This window comes from Pagrus major, chromosome 5 (assembly GCF_040436345.1).
Source record: "Pagrus major chromosome 5, Pma_NU_1.0".
NCBI classification, from domain to species: Eukaryota; Metazoa; Chordata; class Actinopteri; order Spariformes; family Sparidae; genus Pagrus; species Pagrus major.
The window spans coordinates 8,903,360-8,919,575 of NC_133219.1; the positions used below are offsets into that span (position 1 = coordinate 8,903,360).

At 43.7% G+C, this 16,216-nt stretch overlaps 1 protein-coding gene across 4 annotated transcripts in view; it reads right to left on the reverse strand.

Moving 5' to 3' along the window:
• Window positions 1-15,935, reverse strand: part of tcf7l1b (transcription factor 7 like 1b) — a 35,932-nt gene extending 19,997 nt beyond the window's left edge. For 2 of the 4 annotated variants that reach the window (XM_073467092.1, XM_073467091.1), the window contains exons 1-3: window positions 15,051-15,935; window positions 14,821-14,890; window positions 14,581-14,708 (exon numbers count right to left, since the gene is read on the reverse strand). In XM_073467092.1, coding sequence (XP_073323193.1) covers window positions 14,581-14,708; window positions 14,821-14,890; window positions 15,051-15,227 — 375 coding nt within the window. In that variant the 5' untranslated portion in view covers window positions 15,228-15,935. Of the gene's footprint in view, window positions 1-14,580; window positions 14,709-14,820; window positions 14,894-15,050 lie in introns of all 4 variants that reach the window. The other 2 variants (XM_073467090.1, XM_073467089.1) reach the window with 1 other exon arrangement.
• Between the last annotated feature and the right edge of the window lie 281 nt (window positions 15,936-16,216).

The window sequence follows — 16,216 nt, forward strand, 5'->3', positions numbered from 1 at the left end:
GACAGAGAGGAGGGCGCGAAGCTATTCAAGTCAATTATGTGAAGTCAGTTATGTGGTTTCCCGTACCTGGGAGATCTGCTTTCAATTGTCACAAACTGCGCCGCTCAATGTCAGCGTGATCTGGTGTCAAGACGGACTACACCTAAAAATGTCAAAGATGTCGTCCTTTTCCGTGTCCTGTGGCATTGTTTGTCCAGTCGCACAGGAACACAACTTTTTATTGTTCGGGGAGTAGCCTCGTTTCATTGAAATTCACAGCCGTAAACGTCTGTATAATTAACTCCAGAACACGAGGTGGTTACTAGTGGTTGGCTGGATGTTTACAGTAAAGCTCGACTTAGAAATCATATGTGTCTGTGTGTGTGCGCGCGCGTCTGTTAGCGTAGGTGTGTGTGCGCGAAACCCCGGTCTACGCCAATGACACACAAGTGCGAGCTGAATTTTTCATTTATGACCAAACACAAATTGACTGGAGACAGCATGGGTTACCAATATAATACAGCGTTTCCTGCCAAGGCATTTAGGAGGCAATAATAAGTCCAGCATGCACCCCTCACACTCAACAGGGCAAATACCACAGCACGGTAATCACTCCAAACTCTCGGCAAAGACATAAAAATAATCCTTTTCTCTTCTTCTTCCAGAAAGTGCAGATAAATATTTACCCCCGCCCTCTGAGAGTAAATTTGAGTGCGTCTGCTAAAAGTGTGTCTCTTTTTCTGACGGGGCACACTGGCTGATTGTTCCACCTCTTTTTTAACTTTTCTTGGCTCCTTTTTTTAAACTTCCTAAAAGCAGCTGAGAGTGGCAGGAGAGGCATCTTGAAGGGAGAACGTCAGTCTTGAAAAAAAAAACTGAGGTGGGCATAAGTGGGTGTAGTAGCGGAGGAGGCGAGAGGGAGAGAGGGAGAGAGGGGGGAGGGGGGGAGGAAAAAAAGAGTCTAAATTAAACACATTTGTTTCTGCTCTCACATACCACAAGTCTTATGAAAACAGAGGGCTGATTGTGTTCACTCTGCAAGTCCACCCTCCTCCTCTCTTCACCACCACCCAACACCACCACCACCACCACCCAGCTCCACACCCCCACCCCCCTGTCCTAAGCAGCAGCAGCAGCAGCAGCAGCGGCGGCGGCAGCAGCCCCTCCCCCCTCTATCTCACACTCACACACACACACACACACACACACACACACACACACACACAGCTGCCTGCAGATGCCTCCTGTGTTTGCTCTCCGAGTGCAGGCGCAAATCTCCAGGCCCCTCGCAGACTTCTGGGCCCTGCCTCATCTCAGATTTTACTACCTGACATCCCTATCACCCCACTGCTAACCCCGCTCACTCCACTCTCCTCTCTCCGTCTCCTCTCCTCTCCGCCCGCCAGCCAGCCTGCCCCGCCGCCCCGCCGCCCTCCCCTCCAGCTCTGCTCAAACACACAGACACATTCAGACACCACAGGTATGTTTAGACACTCAGGCCTGTCGCGCAGGCACAGAGGCTGCCTGTTAGAGGCGAAACTCATATCATTCTCATATCTGAGTATTGGGAACACAGAAAAAAGTCCGGTTCAAACGAGTCTGAGGCAAAGTTATGCTCTTAGCCGCCATTGTTCCACTTTTAACAAACTAAATCAACATAAAATGAATGACTTTGGGAACTGAAAATAATCTCACTGACATAAACATAATCCTTGTAGGATCTAATTGATTCATAAAGTGCTTCAGAAGTAGGTTCAAACTTCCACAATGTGCGACAAAAGCGCACAACTTACTACCATGACATTCCCAGGGATTAGTTATGTGTATTGTCAGCACACTGCGGGGAGGCCTGGACGGTCGCCAAAGCATTTTTATACCTGAAACATTTGTATAAGTCATTCCCCTGCAATCTGCAGGCTTCATTTTCATCACGCTGCGCGCAGTGATATTAAGTGCTAAATCATGACCTAGTGAAACATCGGGCTGTAAATTCAATTCACGTCCACATCGAGGGATCTTCTTACATGTCTGAAACTTTGTAAGGAATAAATTCTCCACTAGGAACGTATAGGTTTTCAGGGGCTGGAGGAAAAAGCCTTTAGAGGAGTCACAAGGCGGGATGAGGTTGGGTCATGAGGATCCCAAACCTCTTCAAGGTTCATCAGGTCTCTTGAAAGCAAAACAATGGGGCTGCTACCTCCTGACAATGTAATTTTTTTAAATGTCAATATTGATTAAATCGCTTTTTGCACATTTTCAGAACAGATGTCTACATGCTTTTCCAGAGTTGCTGAAAAATGTCTTCATGACAATTTGCAGACCACAGAGAACTCAAGGCTGGACATGCTGCTTAAAACAATATATACAGCTGTTGCTATCTTTCACTTTCAATACAATCTAACGAGAACAGCAAGGTGATTACGATCAGGGGCTGCTCCAAATATCAAATTCCCAGGAATAGAGTTTAGGAGAGGCCCCCTTTCAATTACACAGTATTCAGGAATGCAGAGCATGAACCACAGTAACATGGAGCTTAAAACAAGACGCTCGCATCTCGTTCTGGACGTTGGGCTCGCGCCACGTGACCGAAAAAGGTTTACAAACAGCACAGAAAAGTCGCAACGTTTATCTTTCATGAAGAGCTGTTTTCCGCGAGGCCCCAAATCTGCACCACAATGCAACAAACTTCTCCTCAATCTAAACTGCACACTTCTGCAAACAATTAGCGTTAACCCAAGAACTGTAAGCTGCTCAGAGAGAGAGAGAGAAGAGGAGAAGGAGAGAGAGAACGGAGGGGGAGTGACTGGAGAAAGAGAGGGGTGCTTGTGCACAATTACAGCAGGGATTTATGGCCTGAGAAACAATTTATAAATCACAGCGCCTGAGCTAATGTGCTCCAGATTGTTCTCCATGCAGCTGCAATTTTGGTCTGCGTGAAACGGCATAATAAACCTGGCTGGGGGACATGTTTGGGTGGGTGGGTGGTGGGGCAGGGAGAAAAGTTGAGGTTGTGGGTGGTGGCTGATGTGGGTGAGGTTGTGGGCTTGCAAAGTTTCTGAGGTGTTTCGAACAAAGAAACTGTGAACTTGTTTTTTTTTCCCCTCTTTTCAACAGGCTGATGTGAGATTTTGCTGGAGGTGCAAATCTTGATCGTTACTGTCGACAGAGAACGAGAGAAGAGGACGGCCTTTAATGAGAAGAAGTGAAGAATGTTTTCTGTGGCGATAGCGGGCTTAAACAGTAGCTGGACAGAGAAAAGCTGAAACAAAGAGCAAAACAAGAGCTGTAACTGAATAATTACACAAGTTTCCACTGAGAAACAATTAAAGTTTCAAGCCGTTAAAAACTAAGGCACTTTTATGAGCTCATTGTGAGACTGCGAACAATACGCTTATAATTCTTGACACAAGTGAAAATTAATTTTAGGTTATAATAAGAAAAGACAAATGTTGCAAACCGATCCGTTCATTGTGGCTGCGGGCTGGTGTGGACGAAGGGATCGGATGTGCTGAGGGGAAGCCTGGGCTTTTGTGGCCACTCAGCCAACTGGCCCTGAACCTTGACCTCTAACCCTTCACCCTGGGGGGCAAACAAAGCTCTGAGTGACATCTGAAACTAGACACTCTGTGGGGAGAGAGTGTCTGGACAGGACTCAAATAACCCCATTAACTCTGCAGAAAAGATTTATGGCTTTTTATTTTGCCCGTGCAAATCTCGAAGCCGAGGAGTCGCACGGATCTGTCAAAAATAATCAAGCAATTAGAGGTGTGCGCCGAGCTTCGTCTTGTTTACTCGCCAACATCTCCATCTTGCATGAAGATAAGCAAAAGTGTTCCATAATTAACGACTCCGAGTAGAGTTGTGATTAGCAGTGATACACACATATGCCAGCAGTTAGTCTGTATCCAAATAAATTCTGCTTAATACGAACAACATGAGGCTAATCTTCAGGCGGTTTTAAGAGAGTCGCTGATGCATATTCACCAGCACCTTTGATGGATTCTGTACAATGGATTACGTAAACAGCCCTGGCATTAGTATACTGTAAACAAAAACAGAGAGAAAAGTTGGTGGTAAATGTGCGGCGGTGAATGCGAGCCTCCGTCGCCAGAATGCTGAAAGCCACTGTAGTATTTAAATCAGGCAAGGAGGGAGGAAGACTCGGCCAAGCATTCTGTAGCTCAGCTGTGAGGCTCTAAGCCGTTGCCCTAGGGTCTTTGTCCTGCCTTTCAGGGCAAGTCTGAGGTAGTCAAAGACCCTATTCATGACCGGCGCTCCCCCTGCCAACACACCCATACAGCCCCAGTCAAGTCAGCCGAGAGCTATAGAGCCTTCCCATTTCACACGAGAATCAGACCTGCCCCTAAAGCCTGCTTCAGGGATTTCCAATAGCCAGCCCCTCCAACCCATGTACAAATCAAACAAAAGGGCTCCTTGGCCTACTCCATGTCATATAGGGCTGATTAGATCTTTTTTTCCTAATGTAGCTACTCTAAAGTTGAGAAATAAGTCAGTCACATTTGGAGGGATTTGGTGTTCGAGTCCACTGATAGGGTTTTTACATACTGATGTTAGTACTTGAGGGGTCCAGTAGCTGATATTTGAAACATACAAATATACATTTGCAGGAATAATGACAATTTTAGTGTCAACATTTTGAAACACTGATGGAATGTAACTAAGTACAATATTCTCAAGTGCTGCACTGAAGTACAGTTGAAAGGTACTTTCACTTGAGTATTTACATTTTCTGCTACTTTATAAATCCAATCCTTTCACATTTTAAGAGGAAAATATACTTTTTAAAGGTGCACTATGTAGTTTTGAGGAAGAAATTTTAAAAGAAGAGAAAAATCTTAAGTGTGTTATTAAGTGTGTCTAGTGTTAAACATCTTGCTGGGGAACTTGTTCCCCTCAGGAACAACTTGTTTATATGGAAATATAACAAATAACTATTCTGACAATAAAGTTTATTGTTAACCTGTAAAATATCCCTCCTCCATTATGTTTGTATCTTTTTCACAAGTGTTTGATAACCACATTTGAGTCATTATTGCATAAATGTGTGTTTATATATATATATATATATATATATATATATATATTGTATAATATAATATCAGCTGACGTATCGATATGGAAATATTTTTACTTCCTAATAGCGACATCAGCTCCAAAAATCCTGTATCAGTCGGGCTCTAGTTTTTCTAGTTCATAAAAATTCTGCATATCAGATCTGATCATCAGCCATCGAGCCATGTAAATATAAAGGATAAAGGAATATGTCAGCAGAGGTGCTGTGCTGCCATCCAACCAGCCCACGTCATCATCCAACACAAGATTCATCTGATGCTAATACCCATTTTACAGACAGAGTGCAGCCAAAAGACAGACACGAGTACATCAAATGATTAAATCTCCGAACAAAGAAACCTAATGATGCTGATCATCTGAGGCAGGCACAAGGGGAATTCCCACCATCACTAAAGAGTGTCTTATGTCTGAGGAGCACAAGGCGCTCGACAGCGGCCATTACTCATAACTAATCAAGAACATCGCCTCATAATTTCCAATTTGGCAGATAAGGTCAGGAGCTCAGGAGTGAGATTCTGTGGCCGGGGTCAGCGTAAAAATATCAGGCCCTCAGACGTTTCTGCTGCTCCAGCTGTTTATTCTAACAGGATCCACAAGTCTGCCTTCAGATAAGGAGGCCACACATTTTAGATGACTTGTGGCTTTGCTCGGCTTTAATCAAATTTGCTGCACTGCAGAACATTGTGACTTCTTAACAAGTACAATTGGTTTATGAGGGTAAGTCAGGGAGGCAAGGGGCAACCAGAGGTTAAGTTATTATCAATATTAGGACAAGCAGCCTGAACTCATGGGAAAACCGGGAATGGGAAAAACTTGCATTCATGATAATTAACAAACAATTACAGACCATATGGACTCATCTATATGTTCCCAATCCTAGCATCAACCAAAATATTTTGGTTATATATTTAATTAACCTTAACTTAAACTTAAAGGTGCGACATGTGAGACTTGGCCACCTGTCAAATTCATGCTCAAAACAAATAGAGGCCAGAATATCACCAGAGTAACCACTTACTGCTGCTAACTGTAGCTGCTAACTGTAGCTGCTCTTAGCTAGTTAGCTCAGTTAGCAGTGCAGCTAGCAGTTTGGACTGGGAGCTTAGGGTCCAGGGGACTGTTGGTGTTTACACCGCTGGCACAAGAGCTTTGGACCAGGATGGGCCGGGGCTAGCTGGTTAGCATGCTAACTTCAGCAGATATCAGTACAACATAGACATTATAATGTCAATACTGCTAGTCATTCACATTGAAATGTTTTCAACTAAAACTTATATGTTGCCCCTTTAACTAAAATGTAAACAATTCAATAATTATTTCAAAAATAAACAAGGAGTTTTGTAGAAAATATTAATAAAAATATACTAGAGCCGTATTGAAACTGGATTTTTGGGTTAAAGAAATTCTGATATAGATATATTGGACAATATTCTTCTAAAATAAGAACATCAACACATAGTTTTTGCACTGATCCCTCAAATGTGGTCATCAAACATTCCTGACAAAGATACGTCAGGATACTTTACAGTGAAATAATAAACCTTATTGTCCAAACTGATATAAATCCTTTTTCTGTATTATGTTCTGTAAAAAAAAGTTTTCATATGGGCTCATATTGGACAACAGAAACGCCGCTATCAATATATCAATATATCTGTGACAGGCCAATATCGGCCGATAATATCGGTCAACCAATTGGTCAGGCTCTAAAATATACATATAAATACTTTTTGTACGATATCAAGCAAACAGACAGATAAAATAACTGAGTTCAAAATAATGTTCTCCTTCCATGACTACTTGTAACACAAACCAGTTATGCTCTGTATTTGCAAGACCTTATACACACTCATTTCCCCCTTGTATTGAAAACAAGCTCACAAAAAGTAACCACACAGCAACATGTGTCCCGCTTATATAAAATGTATTAAACATGAAAAGTTCCCCGTGGCTCCTTTAAGATTCATGTAGTCAAACAGACGATCCATTACATACACTACTTGTGTTTTTAGAGCTGAAGCTAAATTCAGATTACAGATGGCAAGTCAGCCTCATCAGTTACATCATCAGTTACAGCTGTAAGTTAATCGTATGTGTAAGTTTTAAGCTTGTTTTATTAATAGCTATCATGAGGTGAAAGAGATCAATGCTGCAACATAAAATATATAAAAAGAGGAAGAGAAACAACAGTCGACCATAAACTGGTTAATATCTGGTCGCACGTGCATGCAGGTGCAATGTGTCGACGTGACATGTGTCCGTCAGGGGACACGAGCCGACCAGAAGTCCACACTCGAGCCACCGTTACAGGACAGACTCAGTGTGAACTGATTTATAACTTCTAGAAGAAGAACAGCTGCTCTGCTCGCTGTCAACTAACCTCATCCCGGACGGATATCCATCCACTTCTTAATTTAGTATGACCACTACAACCTCACTGATACTACACACATACTTGTATGACATGGCCTTTAACAGACCCCGAGCAGGGAGAATGCATTTCTATGGCCTGCATGTGAACTGAAGCGAAGCCTGAGACAAATCTCAGTAGTCCTGATGCAACATGTGCACCATCTGATAGCCTCCTGCTGCTCGCTGATTGGGCTGTGACTGTAAGGGAACGGCGAAGCATTGTGGTGTTCGGTGGAGAAACGGTGCTCTGTGGGAGACAGAATCCCTCAGATAAGTGAGTGCCTCAAGGTCTGGAAGCCGGCCCACCTCGGGATAACAGGCGGAGGAATAGCAGGGCCCGTATCTGCCCCAGTTTATGCTCCCACCACCACATCTCATCAACAATCTCTCCTCCTGCCTGCTCTCTCTCTCCCTCTCCTGCTGCCTGCAGTGCTTAAACTGAAAACAGCTGCTTGGAATACCAGACTGATGAAACCCTGTTTAGAGCATTTTCTTTTTCTTCCTGCTGTACAATCACGTTTTATTAGCATGGAGCGAAGCGTTTAAGGTACAATTACAGAGGGAAAACATTTCTTTATGTGAGCTAAACAGTAGTGGTTATGGCTATGGAAGGGCCACATGCACTTAAATGGGACAGTCCAATAGCACAGTTTGCTGTCACACCACCCACCCACCTAAGTGTGAGACAGATACAAGTATGGCTGAAAGTTAGTTTCATTATCGGCTCATCTGGACGGTTCATTGAAATTCTGTCTCATTTAATGAATTGATGAGTTTGATTATTGAATAAAGGTCCAGTGTGTAGGATTGAGGAGGATCTATTATTAGAAATTTAATATGATATTCATAATAATGTTTTCATTAGTGTAAAATCACCTAAAGATAAGAATTGTTGTGTTTATGTAGCTTTAGAATGAACCTTTTATATCTACAGAGCAAGCAGGTCCTCTTCCTCAGAGCCCTCCATGTTTCTACAGTATCCCAGAATGGACAAACCAAACTTTAAGTTGTGCTTTAAGTGGCCACCGTAGGTTCTAGTACACGCTTGAAAGGGTAGGGTGAGACGAGGGGTATTCAGTTGGTTGCAGTCTGTAACCTCACTGCCAGTGAGTCCAAAACACTGGAATTTAAAGGATAAGTTCACCCAAAAATACAAATTCAATCATTGTCTAATGCCACCCATGCTGATGGAAAGTTGGAGGAAGCTCTGTAGTCCACAGAATATTTCTGGAGCTTCACAGCAAAACAGTGTTGTAGCATTCTGCTAAACAACTGAAGCTGATGGGGACTCCTTAAAAGGGAGGTAAATAATGTCTTCTCTAATCAATTTGGGCTTCCGGAGACTTGGATCAAGCTGGATGAGCTGTATGGATCAATTTTATCTTTTGTCCACATCTACTTCAGTTCTTTAGGAGTCTGTCGCAATGCTGTTTGCCCCGAAGCTCCAGAAATGTTTCTTTAACCACGAAACTTCACCTGACTTTCCATTGGCATGGGGGTGAGTAGATAAAGACTGAGTATATAATAATGACTCAGCAGTGAGAATGAATTGGCATTACTTTGTCTTGTTGACAGTAAACTGAATATCTTTGGGTTTTTGGCTGTAACTCAGACAAAACAGGCAATATGAATACCTCAACATGGGCTCCAGGAAATTTTGATGGATATTTCTTTTGACTATTTTCCGAAAATGTATGTCAACAATTAGACATTTAATACAAAAAATAATCCTGACAGTAATCATTATTTGCAGCCATATTGTCTCAAAATTAAGGAGTTAATTAAAGAGGCTGCAAAGAACTCGTGTTCGGATTGAAGGGGTTTTCAGGGAGTTGGACCATAAATGATCGGAAAATGTTTGAGGACAAAGAGTTTCAGGACTGTGGTCACCTGGGAATGAGTCTGACTATACTCCTGATGAATCCAGGGGCCCACCCTCCCCCTCCTGCACCAGGAGTCCAGGTTTATACCACAGAACAGACATGACTAAGCTGGTATTCACATGACACATGATACTCGTCTCCACCTCCTATATCTCCATCTCCAGAAGCTTTTCTTTGACTTTTTTGAGACTGAGCAGCTGTGGAGGACGAGAGATAGCAAGCTATGGATGTCCACTGCTCCAACTTCAACTCCTCTGTCTTTGAGCCTCACCCTCCAGCAACCGAGCATTGTGACTGTTTGAAAGTGGAGACATGTATAGAACATGTATAGACACGACCGGCAGTTTCTCCTGTAATTAGCTACAGATTTTGTGTTTTTAATATCTAACTCCACAACAGCGTGTTTGCTGTTGTTGGGATGTTGAACAGACACGGTCAACAACGCAAAAGCTGATCTTGGCGTGAACTCAGCCGCGTCGGAGATGTTCACCTTCGGCTAAATGTCTCTCAACTCAAACACAAGTTCGCTCCGGATTTTCACAGGGAAAAAAGCAATGTACCAAACTACGCAGCAGCTCTGGCCAAACATAGCAAATGAGAAAAACACATTAATTGATAAAAACACATTTGCACACATATTCATCTTGGCACATCAAAGGGATTCATTGATGTCACTGAACACGGGGAGTCTGCGGCTGGAGAGGGGAGATGTTGGTTATCCTTTCCTCAAAGGGTGCTGAGATGCTCCTGATGGGCCCGCCGCTCGAGAAGCCAGAGAGCGCTATAAACAGAATTTCTAATGTCAGGCGGGCGAGTGGGTGGGTTAGGTAGTGAACTAGCAGGCTATGGGGTAGCGGGAGGATATTGACGCCAGCTCATGCTTCCACAGAGACCAGAGAGGGAAGGATACAGACCAGGACTGACACCATTTCTCACAGTTCTATAAAAGTGATGTGGGGAAGACGGAGAAAAAACTGCATGTTCCTCTACAGCTCCATAAAACAGGCTGCATGTGAAGCTGCGTCTCACACTGGGTGATTTATACATGTTTAGGCATGTAAAGTCGAACACTTGCAACACGTTACGCCGATATAATCACCCCTATAAATTGCTTTGGTTTGTGTTGCGCTAATTAGACCTGACCTTGATTACCCCTGTGTAATCTAAAAGTAATTGCTGACACATACAACTGTTGAAATGCATAACAAATGCATACTGTTACCAATTAAAACGCTTCTATTTTTACGCGTATAAGTGCAAACATCGGCGCAAACGCTCCCCCCTCCCCTCAGTCTCAAGCTAAATCATGATTCATTTCATATTTCAAAACATTTTTTTTTTTGCCAATTTTAATTTAATTTCCTCGAGCTCCTAGCAATGAGTTCATTATGAAAATTAATCACTCCAGGCAAGAGCCCTCAGCCAGCAATGGCATTTCTGCGGTTGCTGGCAATCTGTTTTTAATTGAACAGAGCCCCTAAATTGATGTAGATGTGTTTGCCTTTGAAGGAAAAATCTTCTAAAAACTATCAACCTAGTCAAAAAATGTTAGCTCTGTTGACACAGCGCTTGGTTGAAAAAATATTTGCGCGCCAACATTCAGGAATACAACACTGAGGGTTGTCAGAATGTGAGCGCTGCTGTACACTGTTCCCTCTGTTGCAGGGTACCCACACAGCCTCACCTGAACGCCTCCCCCTCCTCCTCCCCCTCCACACTCGCAGACTTTACACACACAGACACGCATGGACGCATGTGTGCACGTTCGCACACACGTACGCAGCAAGGTGAGCGCAGTGCCAAGTAAGCCACCTGATGAAAAGACACCTCCACACAAACAGCGTTTGCTTATGCAGGGAGAGGCCCTTTTATTCTGCGGGACAATGTCTGTGTTGACTTTTCTTTGTCTGCACATTTTTAAGCACCAAAAGCAACAGAAAGAATGGAAAAAAAGAAGTCAGACAGGCATGCAATCACAGCCACTGACATGTTCAGACTTATACAAGCTTTCCATTCATATCTCAATCTCAAACAATTTGCTATTCAACAATCATGCTCGGGAGCTCGCTTGACCCACTGTGTGCGTATATTTGATGAAGATATATTTGAGCGGCTAACCTCGCTCTCGCTTACTCGCCACCTCTCACACACAAGAGGCATTTCGCTCTTTAGTGACGATGATGATGTACTAGCAGAGTTATCTAAAAGTGCTGATGAAGCTGACAAGTGGTGGCGTCAAGCAGAATATGTGCGAGCGTGTGTGCAACAATTAAATCTTGCACCGCAGGAACAATCACATCGGTGAATGGACGAGCAGTAAGCAGGATTTGTCGTAAGAGGTGGGGGAATTAAAAAAAAAAACATCTCTGGCCCTGCACCCCTCAGCAGGCTGCAGGAGTCTGGTGGAACATCTCTGCAAACATAAAACCTCCTCCTCAGCTCTCAGTGGATTACAGCAGAATGTCAGCTCAGAGCAGGCTTTAAATCAGTTATGCTTGGCCCTCAGGGGAACTCTGTGCTGATCCCATGTAGGCCTGTCTCTCATTGCTCATGATAAGGTTGCCACATCCAAATTTAAAAAGTTGGGGCTTCAAATGCTTCATCGTGTAGCACTGCAAGATGACGCTTGAGCAACATCTCGCATGAATTAGTCCATCATGTGTACGGAATAAACACATTTCACTTACACAAAAATACAAAGATGTCACACCGGGGGAAGGAGATATGCACAGATACATGCAGGAAATGTAAAAAAGCCTCCACACACTCTTCCAACACTCTGTCTGTAAATCCTATATAACACTGCGTTCATGAGACTTCAGCTCTCCACTGGAAATAGGAACTCTGTAAACGTGATCTGTTTAAGAGACATAACTGTAATGTGTCTCATGCAGCACAACCACATACCACGCCGTGCTTATAAAACAAATCTGTCAGTCCCTGCAGGGCTTTCTAAGACACGCACTGTAATAAACTGTTTGCAGGCATCGGGGATTGTTTGTATCTCAACACCAGCGAGGTGACAAAACACAGGAGGTTGCCCTGTGGGCAAATTTTATCTCACGAGCTAATCAGCACGTCCGAAGCAACAATTATGCATGATTTATTTAAGTGTGGAGGAAATAGGTTAAACTAACCTGTTGGCTGGACGTGATTGTAAATATCCACCAGTAAATGTGAATCTATCGAAGTTTATCCACAGGTGTAAACAAGCCAAACCCACAGAATGCAAGCTTAAAAGGTACTGAGTCCAACGACTCATCAATCAAACCCGCTGCGTTCCCGCTGAGCCATGTGCAATATGGAGACCTTCAGACGTCTGCTAAGTATGCCAGCTATTGTCTGCCTGCATGTTTTCTGCCACGCCGATGATTGACAGTGTCAGCTCACTCTGTCCCATTGACCTCATTCCTTTTTCTTCCTAATATAAAGGATTAAACCTCTGAATTTTAAATCCTCCCCCCAATTATTTGCTACTTTAGCTGGAACGGCCGTTTTAATTTTCAACTTTTCAAAAACACAAGGAAGTGAGAGGCTGTCGCACCGGAGACACAAGACAAAACAAAGCCGGGAGGAGATAATAGGCAGCTGAAACTAAAGATTTGTTCCTTAATCATAGCAGAAACATCAATTAAAGTATCCAACAGAAATCCTCGGGAAAAAACTCAAAACACCACAGTGCATTTACATCCCAGCATGTTTATCTCTGACATCATTCCCACGAAACTCTGGTGGCCAAAAGCAACCAGAAAGACGATCTACACACTGATATGTATCACCTAGTGTGAGCAGAGTAGCCATTTAGTTAATGAGCCCCAATGGAGACCTCCAATGAAGCCATCAAGACTGCTCAGAATAACAATGGTCAACTAACGCCTTTCTAATTGAATGGAAGGTAGAGGGAGGCGAGGGGAGTGGGCCTGGAACAGTGAAAAGGAGACAAAATAAGAAGGAGGGGAGGGGGTGGGGGGGTCCTTTCAGTCAGATGCCTGCCAGGCCTTAACGAAAGTACTTGTTTTTGGGGGGGGGATGTGACATGGATTGGGGGAGGGACGAGCTCGGAGGAACACAGCTCTCCAGCAGGGATTATTACAAGGAAGTTTGCATAGTTAAACTGTATTTAATATTCCAAACAATCCTGTTTGCTTAGAATCTGTGCTCATTTCCACTGTGTTTAACTCTTGACCTCGATGTGGGGTTAGTTTTCATGATATTTCTTCTGTGGCTTCAATAATGTTAATGCTGCATCGTTGCTAATTGGTGTGAAATCACCGTAAGGTCTCTGTTCTCAATTGAACTGTCGTACATGTGATATTTATGGCTTATTTTGGATAGAAATAACAGCAGAATACCTGCAGAGCAAACCGACGCAACAATTGCCAGTAATGTTCCATGTACTGGTGAAAAGCCCTCCGCAGCTTCGAGGACAATGCATGTGACGCAACAAGTAAATGACTCATTGCAAACTGCATCAACAACACTTTGTCGAGAGTGTCAGTCTTATCTGGATGTTAAAAAGCCTCTGGACAACAGCTGTAAGGGACGCTGCAGCAGCACGACTCCCATGCGTGTCAAAGCTGGGTATTACATTGTCGTTATAGTAGGATGTGACTTCAGGAAGACGTGTTTTCTGCAGAGAATGCGTGCAGAAAGTTTAAAATACACTAAGCTGATAGTTACAGGGCATGCATAGTGAAGAAATGCCTCCATTTAAACGCCTAAAGTACATAAAGGGAAACAGTGAAGTGGGCCAACTTAAAAATATCTTACATTTTAGAGGGAAACTGGCCTCTAGGCTGTAAAATATAAGTCCTTGCAGGAAATATAACACACAATCAGCAGTAATAAGGTCACTTTAAAGTACACTGCAGAGACCCAGTGTAAGTGCTGCATAGTGTTTTCGACAAACAGCTCCCATAAATCACTCAGTGAGAAAAGAGTGACTAATGTGTCTGAACTTTAAAAAATGAGAAGTTGTCAAACGCCTGTTGAGGGTGGGTGGCAGGGAGAAATGTATATCCCCAAAAAAAGAACAAAGAAGTAGTTAGTACTCCTTGAGAGGCCACTCGGAGGGAATATGGCGGTCTGGCAGTGCACAAGGAACTTTTACGCACGGCCGGAGTTTTTGTTTTTTTGCAGAGCGCGACAGAAATGAAGAAAAGACAATAAAACATCCAGAGGACAGGGACAGGAGGAGGAGGGGGGAACTTACTGTTCTCGCACTCGGGGACAGTGAGCCGTTGGATAGGTATGGGTTGGTGAGGTCTGGGATCATGAGGAACGGGTAGCCAGGATAGTGAGGACTCTTAAAAAAGCCACCATCTTGCTGCCTTCTGAGTGCTGCAGGGACAGAGAAGAGTCAGGGTTAATGAAGGCGCACAACGACACATGATTAGCAGCTGAAGTACACAAAGTATTCGGAGTGTTTTGTGTGTGTGTGTGTGTGTTTTACCTTCACTGAAGTAGTCCCTCGCTTTCTCGTAACTTTCTGTGTCGGGTCTGGTTTGGGGGCGCCTCTCTGCCTGCTGACAAGAGGGAGAATAAACACACGGAGGGGGAGAAACTATTGAAACTTTCAAGCGCATTAAATCTTATTCCCTCTGCATGCTCGGAGCACCGCGAGGGGATGTTTTTTTTAAAAAAAAAAAAAAACGTGCAGCCTGTATTTTTATTTTTCCTCACCTCTGAATCTGATGAGCTTTCCGACTCGTTCACTAAGGAGGATTTCACATCATCCAAATCCCTTTCCGCCGATACATTCTCGGATATCTTTTCCTCCTGCTCCCCTTCGTCTTTAAAAGAAATCATCTCATCGTTGGCCCCCAAATCGTCCCCGCCGCCTCCGTTCAACTGTGGCATGTTTGCAGAGACAGTGTCGAGGAGAGGAAGAAAGAAAGAAACAAAAAAAAAACAACAATCGCGAGAAGAATTGAGTTTTGTTTTTTTTAATCAGGTCGGTGTAGTCCAAACGTGGAGTAGCGGGCTCGACTAACTACAAGAAAGTGTTCATGTTTCAAAACTCCCTTTTCATCCTCTGGTCGGGATCTCGTGGTCCATGACGAGCGTTAAAAATAAAAAATAATCCAGTTTTTTTTAAAAGTCACAACAGATATCGGTGGTGGATGTTTGGCGTCAGCGGCCGGATGCGCAGCAAGTTGGCAAAGTTTCGCCTCCCTCGCAGCCTGTGGACAACTTGTGGCCCCTGTGCGCGTCTCCTTGTTGTGCTGCTGAGGAATGGGACCGTCTCTCCTCCTCCTACAGAGCCCGGGGACCACATAAACTACCAGTCCGAGCCGCCGAGAGGTTACTCAAGAGCAAGCAAACACGTCCGATTTCATCTCCCTAATAATCCATGTGTGAGAAAACAATGGCTGGAGTCAGAGAGAAAAAGAAGAAGGAGAAAGAAAAAAAAAACACGAGACGGTCTGGCTGCAGTTTTTCCTCCACTTCTAACTCGCTCTCTGTGCCTCACACAGAAGGCGACGATTCGCTGACAAAGTTTAGAAAGTATATTTTTAAAAAAAAGAGGAATTAATTTTTAAAAAAAGCCGATGCAAAAGTATAAAAAAAGAGAAAATGTTCAGCTGGACGTGCTCGCCCTTTCCCTCCACATTGCTGCCGGGGAATGCGCCCTGAAAACTACTTGGTCGTTCAAGTGGAAGAAAAGCGCAGCCCGTCCGTAGGGGAGGAGTCAGCGCTGAAAACCGACACTTCATTCAGCAGCATGGAGATCAGCTATTCTTCAACCTCAGGCCAGCACACCGAGCAGTGGACGGATCGTGCATGGAGGAATACAGCAAACAAATATATTCATTACGCAGTTATTGTGTTTATTATCAGAGCTGCAA